This window comes from Salmo salar, chromosome ssa06 (assembly GCF_905237065.1).
Source record: "Salmo salar chromosome ssa06, Ssal_v3.1, whole genome shotgun sequence".
NCBI classification, from domain to species: domain Eukaryota; kingdom Metazoa; phylum Chordata; class Actinopteri; order Salmoniformes; family Salmonidae; genus Salmo; species Salmo salar.
The window spans coordinates 65926971-65941063 of NC_059447.1; the positions used below are offsets into that span (position 1 = coordinate 65926971).

The 14093-nt window shown below is 42.6% G+C and overlaps 2 protein-coding genes across 3 annotated transcripts in view; both read left to right on the forward strand.

The window, feature by feature from the left end:
- Window positions 1-1559: 1559 nt before the first annotated feature.
- LOC106607857 (60S ribosomal protein L7-like 1) lies at window positions 1560-9474 on the forward strand. The gene is given in 5 exon segments (XM_045720886.1): window positions 1560-1635; window positions 1638-1731; window positions 2176-2313; window positions 8510-8619; window positions 8812-9474. Coding segments are annotated over 5 exon segments (627 nt in total). The 3' UTR covers window positions 9021-9474.
- A 2573-nt stretch (window positions 9475-12047) lies between these two features.
- LOC106607858 (sodium-dependent multivitamin transporter) overlaps window positions 12048-14093 on the forward strand; it is a 36799-nt gene continuing 34753 nt past the window's right edge. The window contains exon 1 of one of the 2 annotated variants that reach the window (XM_014205296.2): window positions 12048-12550. In XM_014205296.2, the coding sequence (XP_014060771.2) occupies window positions 12447-12550 (104 nt within the window). In that variant the 5' untranslated portion in view covers window positions 12048-12446. The remainder of the gene's footprint in view (window positions 12551-14093) is intronic. The other variant, XM_014205297.2, reaches the window with a different exon arrangement.

Genomic DNA, 14093 nt, shown 5'->3' on the forward strand with positions numbered 1-14093 from the left:
ACATACACATTGTCATGTCAGAAATATATTCAAGACAATACTTATTGTTTTTAGAGGCTGAACACTTGTTATTGTTTTTCGCTTCGCACGCCACTAGGTGGCAGATTAGATATAGCAAGGATGTGCGACGTAGTTTTTCTGCGACAGCACATTTTTACGCATGCTTCGGATTCGTGATTACAGAACAGGATTGTGAGTACGTATTTGTTTACATGTCGATCTAAGTGTATCCTTTGCTAAATTAATAATATTCATAAATTCTCTAGTTTAAATGTAACATTGGTCCAATAGAATTCCGTCAAGCTGTGTATTTGTATGATTTGTCTGAAAGATACGCAACACAGAGCGCTAGATAATTGGGTCAGTTACACATGATAGTCCCATCAGCCGAAACTATGCAAACATAATGACATTTTACGGTTTCGACACTGGTAATACGACAATCTGCAAATAAATAATTGTGCAATGTGACCAGAATGGCATGTAACTAGTTACTTGTATTTTCGTTTGCCTTCAAAGACTGGCTAGCTAGCCTCATTTCACTCAATCAGATCCGAATGTCATGTTTTTTTTGTCACAGCTGGATAGGGGAATAATCTTGTCAATAGACCCCTTTCTATGTTTGCAAACATTGTCGCACGAGGGAAATAAGCCCAAGTTGGTGGCAGAACAATGGGGAGTTGTTTATGAGTGCATTTAACACAACTTTTGGATTTTAATGTTCGCGTGAATGTCACGCTTAATTTTTGTCATCGCAAATCAACTGCGTTGTACTTAAAACACTTCAACCAGTAAAATGGTTCTTTGGCTAGCTTTAGCTTCAGCCTATATCAGTGAGCGTTAGCATTCTAGCCAACTGCTGCAAATACCACAACCAAATGCAATCTTTGCGTCTGTTAAATCAATAATCAAAACATAATTGTAAGCGTATGAGAACCCCCAAAGCGTTTTGTTTAGCGTAAATATAGGCTGTTGAATTGGCGCAGATGGCGACGTCTTTCTTACTGCCACCAAGAGTCGCTCGCATCTGTGCATGACGTCAGTGTCATGTACTGGGGAGTAGTCTATAGTTCAGTGTGCTTTGTCATTTTTGTATCACCATTGTATAATCTGTGTATAAGTGTTGAGATGTCATTTTATGTTGTCTTGTGCATTTATTTTGTTCGCATTATCTTATCATTTCTTATTGTTGCATTGTCGAGAAGGAACCAGAAAGTGTGCATTTCGTTGGACGGTGTATACCATGTGTATCCTGTACATACGACTAATCAAACTTGAAACGTGTTTAGAGCGAAGAGGGTGAGAAAGTTGGTTCCTGAGAACCTTCTGAACCTTCTTGACTTTCGGACAAGATACCCCCCATGCAATGTTCCCTCTATTATTTTTCGGCACTGAGAATTTCATATTTTTTTTACATTTTAGCCATCAAAGCCACTGAGGCAAAGCGTGCACTTCTAGAGAAGAGAAAGGTAATTAGCTGTGATCAATTTTACCATAGCGGTCTTCTAATCATTTACCATGAACGTTTTGATAAAGTTGTTGGACATGAACAAGTGTAGATGTGTTCATCCACATATCCAAAGGCCAACATTTTGACGTTCAAGCTCTTGGACGACTTCCAGAAGGATAGCCATAGAAAGATGAAACCCGTATCAGGAGCTCAGTTCACAGACCAGCTCCAGCCATGCCCTCTGCAAAGAACAGACTGGCCTTCGCTGTCTGCATCAGAGAGTGAGTGACTGAAATCTGTAGCTACATGATCTGATTGCAAATAAAGCTGTTGGCATCTGTTTTTGAGCTAATGTTTTATTCAGATCCCCATTAGCTGTTGAAGCAGCAGCTTTTCTTCCTGGGGTCCACACAATATAGAACATGACAAAACTATTGTGCAAGAACACCACAACCAAAGAACATGACTACTTCAAAAAAATAACCAGACTAACAACAAAGAAAAATAAACACTATTCTCAAACATTTAAGTGCTTTGATATGTAGACACTTTAGGCTGGTTGCAGCTGAAGAATACAGCTGAAACTTTTGTGTTCACAGACCTATTGTGTATACTCACAATGGAGTAGTGACTATGCACAATCATCTGGAATTACTTTCATCAGTTCCTCTTTAGTGGTCTGGCTGAATATCGAGGTCATATTTTCATATTTTCTCTCTGTGCAGGATTAAAGGAGTCAGTCCCAGAGTTCAGAAGGGGGTCCAGATGTTACGACTAAGAAAGCTCTTCAGCGGTGCCTTTGTCAAAATGAACAAGACCTCTATGGCTATGTTGAAAATGGTTGAGCCTTATGTGGCATGGGGGTAAGTAAGAGGGGAGGGTCTGACTTGGTGAGAATGAATAGCATAGCAACTTCATGTAATGAGATGACTCCACTTTGACGTATCCACTATCATTTCTTATAACCGACAATGACTTTTGAACACCAGATTGGCAGTTACTTATCTCAATTGCGCCTTTAACTTCGACTCATCTGTTCAGTCACTTGATAATAAGATGGATGACCTCCGATCGCGGATTTGCTATTAAAGGGTCTCGTAACTGCAATATTCTCTGCTGTTCTTAAACATGACTTTCGGACAAGATACCCCCCATGCAATGTTCCCTCTATTATTTTTCGGCACTGAGAATTTCATTTTTTTTTTTTACATTTTAGTCATTTAGCAGACGCTCTTATCCAGAGCGACTTACAGTAGTGAATGCATACATTTCATAAAAACATTTTTTTTCTGTGCTGGCCCCCCGTGGGAATCGAACCCACAACCCTGGCGTTGCAAACACCATGCTCTACCAACTGAGCTACAGGGAAGGTATGCTGAGCGCAAACTTGAACCTTGAGAAATTTCTGTGCAACTTCCGGTCCGCGCTTACTGTGAACATTGAGGCTGTACCCGATTTAATTTACAGTTTTAAGTGGCCAAGTAGTGTGGGCCTATCAGAGCGGCCTACCATAAACATTTGTTTTAAACTATGGAGAAAATGCATCCCATAACATCTTACTATGGAAATAGCTGTTCTATCATTCAGCCTACAGTAGTAGCCAATGTGTGGTGTTCAATGTAGGCCTACATTCCATGATACTTTTGACAAAAAAACATGCAAGGCTTGACATTAACCTGTTTATCCACTTGTCCTTCAGAGAAGGTGACTAAACATTTTGTTGTAGTGTTTGATGCAAGAAACCACTTAACAAAATTCCTTATTCCCAAACCATTATTCCAGACAATCAAACCTATTATGCTACCCTCTGCCTATTGGCGACTTCACTTATTCAAGCATGTCTCAAATAACAACATTGCCCCATTTTAAGACATAAAAAAAGCTCTACCTGACTCTTTTCAAAGATGGCTAGAAATATACATGTTTAGTGCCCTTGTTGGAAGCAATCACTCCCACATTGCTGACTATAAATGAGCTATAACTGGCCTAATAACTATCTAGCAAAGAATATGAACAAAAGTGGCTACATGCAGCTCTTGCTTTGATCACAAAACAAGCACATAATAATCGGCACCGCTCATGTTGTAAAACAGTTCAAAGTGAATTGCATAAATCCATATGTGTGACTCACCAACTGGATTCGGTCTTGTAGCAACATTTGAATTTCTTTTTTCTTTTTCTTTTTACATTGGATAAAAGTAGAGACTCAGAGCTACAAAATGGTATATCATACACTGCATTTGAGGAAACAATGTGAAAGTAATTATGCTTTGAAAGTCTTTCAATGTTTTGGTACTACTATTGGAGAGCCCTTTTGTCTACACCCATTCAACATTATTCTCACCCTCTTAAACCTCAGCCCCACCCATCTCTTTAATTAAGGGTTGATCTGAGCATTCTGTACTAACGTGCCAGCTACTTCCAGACATTTTAATAGAGAGAGGGAGAGAACAGCTCACTGAACATTACTCACCCTAGCAGAGCTGGTTAGGCTGTTATGTTATCCAGAGCGTTGGTGACTGCAACTGTGCTGTCAGATTATCCGTTCATAAATGCAGTGTTTCGCCTTCAGAGCGCACACTGGATGCTCTGGCCAATAAGTAAGGTTGATCCGAAAGCTCTGACCTAACAAAGAGAGTCAAGCACCCAAGCTAACTGGCTAACATTGGCTAGCTACTTCCAGAAACATAATGAGAGAACACCCCTCTGACCATTTTATTCACCCTAGCAGAGCTGGTTATCCAGAGTGTTGGTGACTAACTGTGCTGCAGGCAACAATTGAATTACACTTTGTTGCTGACGTTTACTGACACGGACATATTCAACGGGTGTTGAGCGTTCAAAAATGTATCAGTTATTCTGTGCTCTGGCACACTAAGACGAGAGTATTTTGTTAAATGTAGCTAGATAACATTTTTTACATTCTAACGGCTCTCCCGTGAAGTCGTGACTTGCGACATATGCCTAGTTTCCTGAATCGGGTCACACATAGCAGTGGTCTATTTGCATATAGGCTTACTGCAGCTTTGATTGGTTATGGCTCACTGGTCTGTGTAGGGTACGGGCCTGAGTTGCAATAGAATCCTACTCTGATGCGCTCTGCCTACAAAAATCTCTCGCATAACTCGTTTTTGTTTCGGTATGTTGCATTGAAGGTGGCTATTGCGTTAATTTGATCACAATTCCCACGGTAAAGGGAAAAGTTAATGGTGTTAACTAACATGAGAAATCTCTAGAAAGTTGAGTAGAGTTCAATCTCGTGCTTCTCTGAACGGGCTGATTTTTCTTCTGCCCAGCAGTCCCGGGGAGCTGTGCTCCCGCGCCCAGCTTGGAGGGAACATTGCCCCAATGGCTATCCAACTTGATGGCTTCTCCATTCACTAAATGGACTGTCAAGGAAATTGAGAGGGGGAGGATTTTGCCTCAACAACAAATGGTTTTCTGACTCGAACACAGTGGAAGTCTCAAACCATTGTTCACCGGTCTTGGAATACCTGATGATCAAATGCCGACCCTTCTACCTCCCGAGGGAGTTTTCAGCTGTTATCATGACTGTTGTATACATTCAACCTCAGAAGAAGAAAAAGAACAAGCTATAAACAAGCAGGAAAACTTGCACCCGGAAGCTGCTTTTCTTGTTGCCGACAATTTTCATTCTGCGTCATTAAGACATGTGATTCCCAACTTCCAACACGTCTCCTTTGCCACTAGGGGCGATATAGTCCGAGACCACTGTTACTCTACCCACAAGCAGGCATACCACACCCTCCCTCATCCCCATTCTGCAAATCAGATCATGTTTAGCAGAAGCTCAAACAGGAAGTATCTGTGACTTGCTCTGTTGAGAAATGGTCATCGGAATCTGAGATTATGCTACAGGACTGCTTTGCTAGCGCTGATTGGAATACGTTACGAGACTCAACGAGCTCACCACCTCAGTCACCAGCTTCATTTAGGAAATGCATTGGCGATGTCCCCACAGGGACGGTTCGCTGCTTCCCCAATCAAAAGCCCTGGGTTAACACTGAGGTTGTCGCTAAGCTAAAGGACAGGGCTACCGCGCACAGGGCAGCAAGCCCTGAAGCTACGGCTGAGGACAGGATCAAGTACAAGAAGTCCCACTAAGACCTCCGCAGAGTCATCAAACGAGCAAATGGACAATATAGGAATAAGGTGGAATCATATTCCAGACTCCGACTCCCGCATGTGGCATGGGCTACAGTCCATTACAGATTACAAAGGAAGACCCTGCCATCGTTTTCCCAACGATGCCGCTCTACAAGAAGAACTCAACAACAATAACAACATGCTGTACATGAGGGCCTTCACCGACCCAGAGGACTGAGCGCTCTCCTAGGCTGAAGTGAGTAAGGTCTTTTAATCAGGTCAACACTCGCGGGGCCGGACAGTATTCCAAGATGTGTTCTCAGAGCATGTGCAGAACAGCTGGCAGGCATATTAACATTTTCGACCTCCTTGTCCCAGTCTGTAATCCCCACATCTTAAACGGACCATCATCCATCATTAATGTTCCTATTAACTCTAAGGCGTCATGCTACAATGACTACCACCCTGTAGCACTCACATCTGCAATTATGAAGCGCTTTGAAAGGCTGGTTATGGCACACCCACTTCATCATCCCAGACACCCTGTACCCACTCCAATTTGCATACCGCCCCAACAGATCCATAGACGACGCAATCTCAATTGCAATCTCAATTGCGCTCCACCTAGATAAGAGAAATACCTATGTGAAAAAATGCTATTCATTGACTACAGCTCAACATTCAGCACCATTGTCCCCTCTAAGTTCATCACCAAGCTTAGGACCCTGTGACTGAACACATCCCTCTGCAACTGGATCCTGGACTTCCTGACAGGCCGACCCCAGGTGGCGAGGGTAGACAACATGCCTTCCGCCATGCTGACCCTAAACACGGGAGCCCCACACGGGGGTGTGTGTAGGCCCCTCCTGTACAGGCCCTGTTCACCTATGACTGCGTGGCCATGCACGACTCCCAACACCAAGTTTGCTGACGACACGACGCTGGTAGGCTTGATCACCTTGACAATGATATATCCTACAGGGAGGAGGTCAGTGACCTGGCAGTGTGGTGCCTGGACAACAACCTCTCCATCAACGTCAGTAAGACCAAGGCGCAGATCGTGGAGTGCAGTGGAGCGGGTCAATAGCTTCAAGTTCCTCTGTGTCCAAATCACTAAGGTCTTAAAATGATCCACGCACAGTCGAAGGCGCAATAGCGGTGTGAAAGGAAAATCGTTAGACTCCAGTCACCAAAGCCATAGACTGTTCTCTCTGCTTCCGCGCAGTACCAGTGCATCAAGTCTGATGCCAACCGGCTCCTGAACGGCTTCTATCCCAAGGCCATAAGACTGCTAAATATCAAGAAAGTGGCTACACGGACTGAGTTGACCCTTGTACACTATGTGACCAAAAGTATGTGGACACCTGCTCAAACATCTCATTCCAAAATCATGGGCATTAATATGGAGTTTCCCCCCCTTTGTTGCTATAACAGCCTCCACTAGATGTTGGAACATTGCTGCAGGGACTTGCTTCCATTCAGCCACGAGCATTAGTGAGGTCGGGCACTGATTTTGGACAATTAGGCCTGGCTCGCAGTCGGTGTTCCAATTCATCCCAAAGGTGTTCCATGGGGTTGAGGTCAGGGCTCTGTGCAGGCCAGTCAAGTTCTTCCACGCCGATCTCTAGAAATAATTTCGGTATGGACTTCGCTTTGTACGTGGGCATTGTCATGCTGAAACAAAGTTGTTGCCACAAAGTTGGTAGTATAGATTTGTCTAGAATGTCATTGTATGCTGTAGTGTTACGATTTCCCTTCACTAGAGCTAAGGGGCCTAGTCCGACCATGAAAACAGCCCTAGACCATTATTCCTCCTCAGAACTTTACAGTTGGCACTATGCATTTGGGCAGGTTGCGTTCACATGGCATCCATCAAACCCAGATTCATCCATTGGACTGTCAGATGTTGGAGCGTGATTCATCACTCCAGAGAACGCATTTCCACTGCTCCAGGGTCCAGTGGCGGCAAGCTTTACACCACTCCAGCCGAAGCTTGGGATTGCGCATGGTGAACTTAGGCTTGTGTGTGGCTGCTCGGCCATGGAAACCCATTTCATGATGCTCCCAACGAACAGTTATTGTACTGACGTTGCTTCCAGGGGCCGTTTGGAACTTGGTAGTGAGTGTTGCAACCAAGGACCGACCATTTTTGACACGCTACGAGCTTCAGCACTCGGCAGTCCCTTTCTGTGAGCTTGTTTCCTACTACTTTGCAGCTGAACTGTTGTTGCTCCTAGATGTTTCCACTTCACAAAAACATGAATTACATTTGAACCTGGGTAGACTTGTTGGAAAGGTGGCATTCTATGACATTGCCACATTGAAAGTCTGCCAGGTCCTGCAGTTCATCCGCCGCCATCACCTCATGTTTCAGCATAATGCACGGCCCCATTTCGCAAGGATCTTTACACAATTCCTGGAAGCTGAATGTCCCAGTTCTTCCATGACCTGCACACTCACCAGACATGTCACCCATTGAGCATGTCCAATATGCTCTGGATTGACGTACGACAGCATGTTCCAGTTCCCGGCAATATTCAGAGACTTCGCACAGCCATCGAAGAGAAGTGGGTCAACATTCCACAGGCCACAATCAAGTCTGATCAATTCTGAGAAGATGTTTTGCTGCATAAGGAAAATGGTCACAACGCGCCCCTTTTTTATTTAGTTTTATGGATCTGTGACCAACTATCTAATCCCAGTAATATGAAATCTATAGATTAGGGCCTAATTGACTGATTTCCGTATGAACTATAACTCAGTAAAATCTTTGAAATTGTTGCATGTTGCGTTTTTTATAATTTTGTTCAGTGTAATACTGCATTGTTGGGTTTAGAGCTTGCAATGAAGACATTTCACTGTACTTATGCATGTGAAATTCATTTAACCTGTAGAACCAGCTAGTTTGACAATGTATTGTACTAACGATGGTGAATTATTCACACTAAACAGGTTTCCCAACTGGAAGTCTGTTCGTGAGCTGATCTTGAAAAGAGGACAGGCAAAGATTGACAAGGGAAGGGTCGCTCTCACAGACAACACATTCACTGGGCAGCATATGGGTAAGGATCAATTTATAGTATGTATTTTTCATCAGTCTGAAGTAACAAGTCTTGATACATTTTGTATGTGCATGTCAAATTTAGCAAAGAAAATGTTGCATCACGCTCAGATCATGCAGAAAATATGAAATGGTGGTTTTCCGACAGTGATTTTCATTGAGATACATGTACAATGTTTACATCTCCTCTCAGGCAAATACGGCATAATCTGTCTAGAGGACCTGATCCATGAGATCTACTCTGTGGGGATGGACTTCCGTGTGGTCAGCAACTTCATATGGCCGTTCAAGCTGTCTGTGGCTCATCACGCTGCCAGGGACGAGGCAGGTCTTTTGAAGGACATCGGCAACCCAGGGCCCAGAGGGATGGACGTTAACTCAATCATCAGGCAGCTGAACTGAGGCTGCACTGCAGACACTTTCACGTCATACTTTTTCATAGCCTACTCATTGGTGGTTCTGTAAGTCATTTCCTTGATGTCTGCAAGATTATGAATTGCCCAGTGTGGCATGATAATATATATATATTCTTTGATCTCTTACAGATTCATAAGGATTCAATTAATCTTTGTCTTACCACCACTGGGACCCAGCTGGCAGAGTTCATACTGGACCTGATCAGAATTTTACACATGGAAAGGCTGCCCCTCTCTGGACTACGTTGTGATTAGACAGCAGTTTGTCTCTCCGTTTTGTTGAAGAGTTGGTATTCTCATGTTAGCACCTCTGCAGAGTTTCCATATTAAGGAGATTCTAATAGCTTTATCACTACTTACTTTTACCCCTCAGGTTGTTGAAGGGATGTAGTTATGTATGTGAGATGAATGTTTTTCAATAAACTGAAGTAATTTTTGTACTTGGGTGCAGACAATGTTGCCTTTTTTTTAATGTCTCAATTCCTGCAATTTCTTCCTCAAAAGGTTCTCTTGCCACTGGCTTCTCAGTGTGTCACAATCAATTTAGGGAGATGTGACTCATCCAGCCCAGTGGAGGGGAGGGGGTAGGGAAGAGATCTGCTGAAACTGCATCCCAGGGTGCTGCAATGCAGGGACACGTGCTATTTGTGCCAGCAACATTCGATTTGTCTATGTATGCATGTTTTAATTTCGGTACATGAATGGTTGGAAATGTAAGACAATGACATGTTATGCATATTAAAATCTACAGTAGAGCATACATTGAGGGACTTAAAAGGGGGTACAAATCTGTCTAGCTGCTCTGCATCATATCAGGGTGGTCTGGTCCAACATTTTCATTAAAGAAGGGGTGAGGAGAAGAAAAGAAATCCCATTGCCTTGCCTTTTGAGAAATGAAGATTGTAATGACATCACACTGAAGATGTAGAGGATAAAGCCCTATCCATCCACAATGTGTATGTATTGATGTACGGTCCTGATGCTGGAGTAAGAAAAAATAATATCTGGATTCGGCAGTATTGAAAGTTTTGAAATGTTAAGATAAATAGGCTATGTAGATCAAACATGCTTTTCTGACATGTATACTTAATATAAATGCAGCATGCAACAATTTCAAAGACTTAGTTCAAATAAGAAAATCAGTCAATAGAAATAAATTAGGCAGCGTGACATCTGCTTCGCATGGAGTTGATCAGGTTGTTGATTGTGGCCTGAAGAATGTTCTCAATTCTCTTCAATGGCTATGCGAAGTTTCTGGATATTGGCGGGAACTGGAACACGCTGTCGTACGTTGATCCAGAGCATCCTAAACATGTTCAATAGGTGACATCTGGTGGCCATGGCCATGGAAGACCAATTTCAGCTTCCAGGAATTGTGTCATGCTGAAACATGGATGGCGGTGGATGAATGGCACGACAATGAACCTCAGGATCTTGTCACGGTATCTCTGTGCATTCGAATTGCCATCGATAAAATGCAATTGTGTTGGGTGTCCGTAACCCCACCACCACATCAGCAAACCGCTCGCCCACACAATGCCATACGTGGACTGCTGGTGAGGCCGGTTCGACGTACCACCAAATTCTCTAAAACAATGTTGGAGGCGACATATGGTTGAGAAATGAACATTCAATTCTCTGGCAACATCTCTGGTGGACATTTCTGCAGTCAGCATGCCAATTGCACACTCCCTCAAAACTTGAGACATCTGTGGCATTGTGTTGTGTGACAAAACCTCCCATTTTAGAGTGGCCTTTCACTGTCCCCAGCACAAGGTGTACCTGTGTAATGATCATGCTGTTTAATCCACTTCTTGATATGCTACACCTGCCAGGTGGATGGATTATTTTGCTAAAGGAGAAATGCTCACGAATAGGAATGTGAACACGTGTGCACAACATTTTAGAGAAATAAGTTTATTGTGCATTTGTTACATTTCTGGGATCTTTTATTTCAGCTTATGAAACATGGGACCAACACTTTACATGTTGCATTCATATTTTTGTTCAGTGTAGAGTAAGGAGTCACATCGGCTCTATTCATGGCCAGCTACAGGCATAAGCAGTTGCTTAGGGCCCCCGGCCGCTAGTGGAGTACACAAAGTAAAATTTTGAAATTTGGTTGTGCATCAGCAGTGTCTCTCTTGTTTTGTCAGTCACTCAATTAGTTGTCAGCTAACAATTTTTAGATTGGTAAATTAGTCTAGCCAATTATTTAAACTTGTAGTAATCATGACTAAATACCGACTGGCCATGTTCACAGGTGCCCTGACCTCCAGGGGGCCCCCATTGATTTTGTTAGTCACTTTCATTCAGTTATCATTAACATGACATAAGTCCTGGCAAAATGTGTACATTTGCAGGAAAATAACTTTAAAACTACAAACATCTCCACCCCATGGCAAAAGTGGTATAATTGCAGGAAATTAGCTTTAAAAGTGCAAAAATGTATCTCCGCCCCTTTTATAACAAATGTCATGCAATTATACTCATGTTGCATTTATCTCCACCCCACGGAAAAATGTGTAGAATTGTTGGAAATTAACTTAACATTTTCTCTACTGTCAATGTTGCCTGCCGAAATTCCCCCCTTTATAATTTCCTTAATTTTGTGGCAAGAGTCAAATACTTTCTATAGAATAAACTTCACGTCAGGATAGGCAACCGAAACGATTTTTGTTATGTATGTGTGTTATATTAAAACAGAGGAGGGAGTAAAATGTAGGAAAGCAGTAAAGATTTCAGAACAACTACTAGTCAAATAAGACATGGGAGAGATGACGAATTTTGGCAAAGAGATTTATTTATGGACTAATACACTTGAAACAAATAGCCAAACCGACAACTGCAGACATTACTAGTACCTCCCCGCGATCAAACCGACATAAAAAATCTAATGAAACGCAGTCTAACATGAACAGAAATCTCAACTAGCAAACAAGTCGCAGCAATGAAGAATTGAGTGCGTGGGAGGGATTCTGGAAGGGGGAGCTTTTCGGCACAACACCCGCACCTCCTGATTTACAAATTAAACACTGTATATACACACGTCCTGTATGATCCATGCATTTTAAGGTCACGATAAAATTTGTGGTACACTTTCTAACAGGAGGACCTCCAAGTAAGGGTTTTCTGCTATTACTCGAGATGATGGACATTATTTGCACGGAAGACTATTAGAAGTAACTTAGTAGCACATGTTAGACATGTGTGAAGCAAGGCAGCAGTGTCGAAGCTATCAAGGAGAATGGGCGGTTCGTATCTCTTGTTCCTCCTCCATAACGAGTTGAATGAATGGCGACTCACGCATCTGATCACGGTGAGATGTGCATGTACTCCTTACAACTAAATCAACAAAGTCGCCGGATAAGTGTACTTGACATTTAACAAGCCATCGTGATGACAGCCTTGAATGATTACATCAGCACATTGGTTCAAACCTCATGCCGGTAGCTATGCTGATAAACCGAAGCACGAGTTCAAGGTTCACCTCAGTGGAAGGAGGTCCACGCGGACGTAAGCTCATTCATTTGTAGTTTAACATTTTAGTTATATAGCCAAGTATGGATTTATCTTGGGAAATACGTTATTTTGATGTCCATGGTAGTTGTTTTATTGTTTGAAATAGAGCTAGCTTGTTACTGTAGCAAGCTAATGTTACACGTGCTATGTAGCAATCGCTGATGACCGTGTATAATTTATCGAAACATTGTTAAACCCAGCGTGTCGGTTGCTAGCGTTTAACTTGAAGAAAAAGTTTTGATTTATTTGCTACTTTTGCTGTTGTCAAACTCTTATGGCCAGGTTGTAACATATTTCAAGACAAATTCCATGTTTCGAGATTCCATTCTGCAGAGTAGTGTTGTCAGGTACAACTAACATTAAGGCAAGTTACCGCTCAGAACCCTACCACAAGTTACCGCTCAGAACCCTACCACAAGTTACCGCTCAGAACCCTACCACAAGTTACCGCTCAGAACCCTACCACAAGCCCAGAAAACTAGCACAATTGTTTTGGTTCGCAGCAACAAAGTTGTTGCCACTTTTAGCCAAACCACTTTTCCCCCATAACATTAAATCATATTAAGGAATATCAATTTAACTTGTAATGTGAAAAGCAAAATTTGGTTTTCCATCAAAACGATTGCTAGCCAACGTGACTCGTCTAATAAAATAATTAAAATGACGTAAGAAATTATAAACTAACAAGAGCATTAATGCAACTTGTAGAGTGTTGGTCCCATGTTTCATTAGCTGAAATAAGAAATGTTCCATACACACACAAATCTTACTTCTCAAATGTTGTGCACAAATTTGTTTATATCCCTGTTGGTGAGCATTTCTCTTTTGCCAAGATAATCCATCCACCTGACAGGTGTGGCATTTCAATAAGATTATTAATTAGCATGGTCATTACACAGGTGCACCTTGTGCTGGGGACAAAAGGCCACTTTAAAATGTGCAGTTTTATCACAGATGTCTCAAGTTTTATGGGAGTGTGCAATTGGCACGCTGACTGCAGGAATGTCCGTCCACCAGAGCTGTTGCCAGAGAATTGAATGCTCATTTACCGCCTCGTTTTAGAATATTTGGCAGTACGTCCAACAGGCCTCACAACCGCAGACCACGTGTAACCACGCCAGCCCAGGACCTCCACATCCGGCTTCTTCACCTGCGGGATCGTCTGAGGGGGGGGCGGGGTGCTGAGGAGTATTTCTGTCTAATAAAGCCCTTTTGTGGGGGAAAAAATATTCTGATTGGCTGGGCCTAGCTGCCAAGTAGGTGGGCCTATTCCCTCCCAGGCCCACCCATGTCAGCACCCCAGCCCAGTCATGTGAAATCCATAGATTAGGGCCTAATTCATTTATTTCAATTGACTGATTTCCTTATGTGAACTGTAACTCAGTAAAATAGTTAATTGTTGCGTTTATATTTTGGTTCAGTATAACTTGAGGGATGAAAGTTGGACAGAGGATCTTGATCTCTGTTCAAGAGACACTTGGACAATCAAAAACAATCTCTTTCAATTGTGACTTGTGTGCCAGGTGTTAAGACTGCA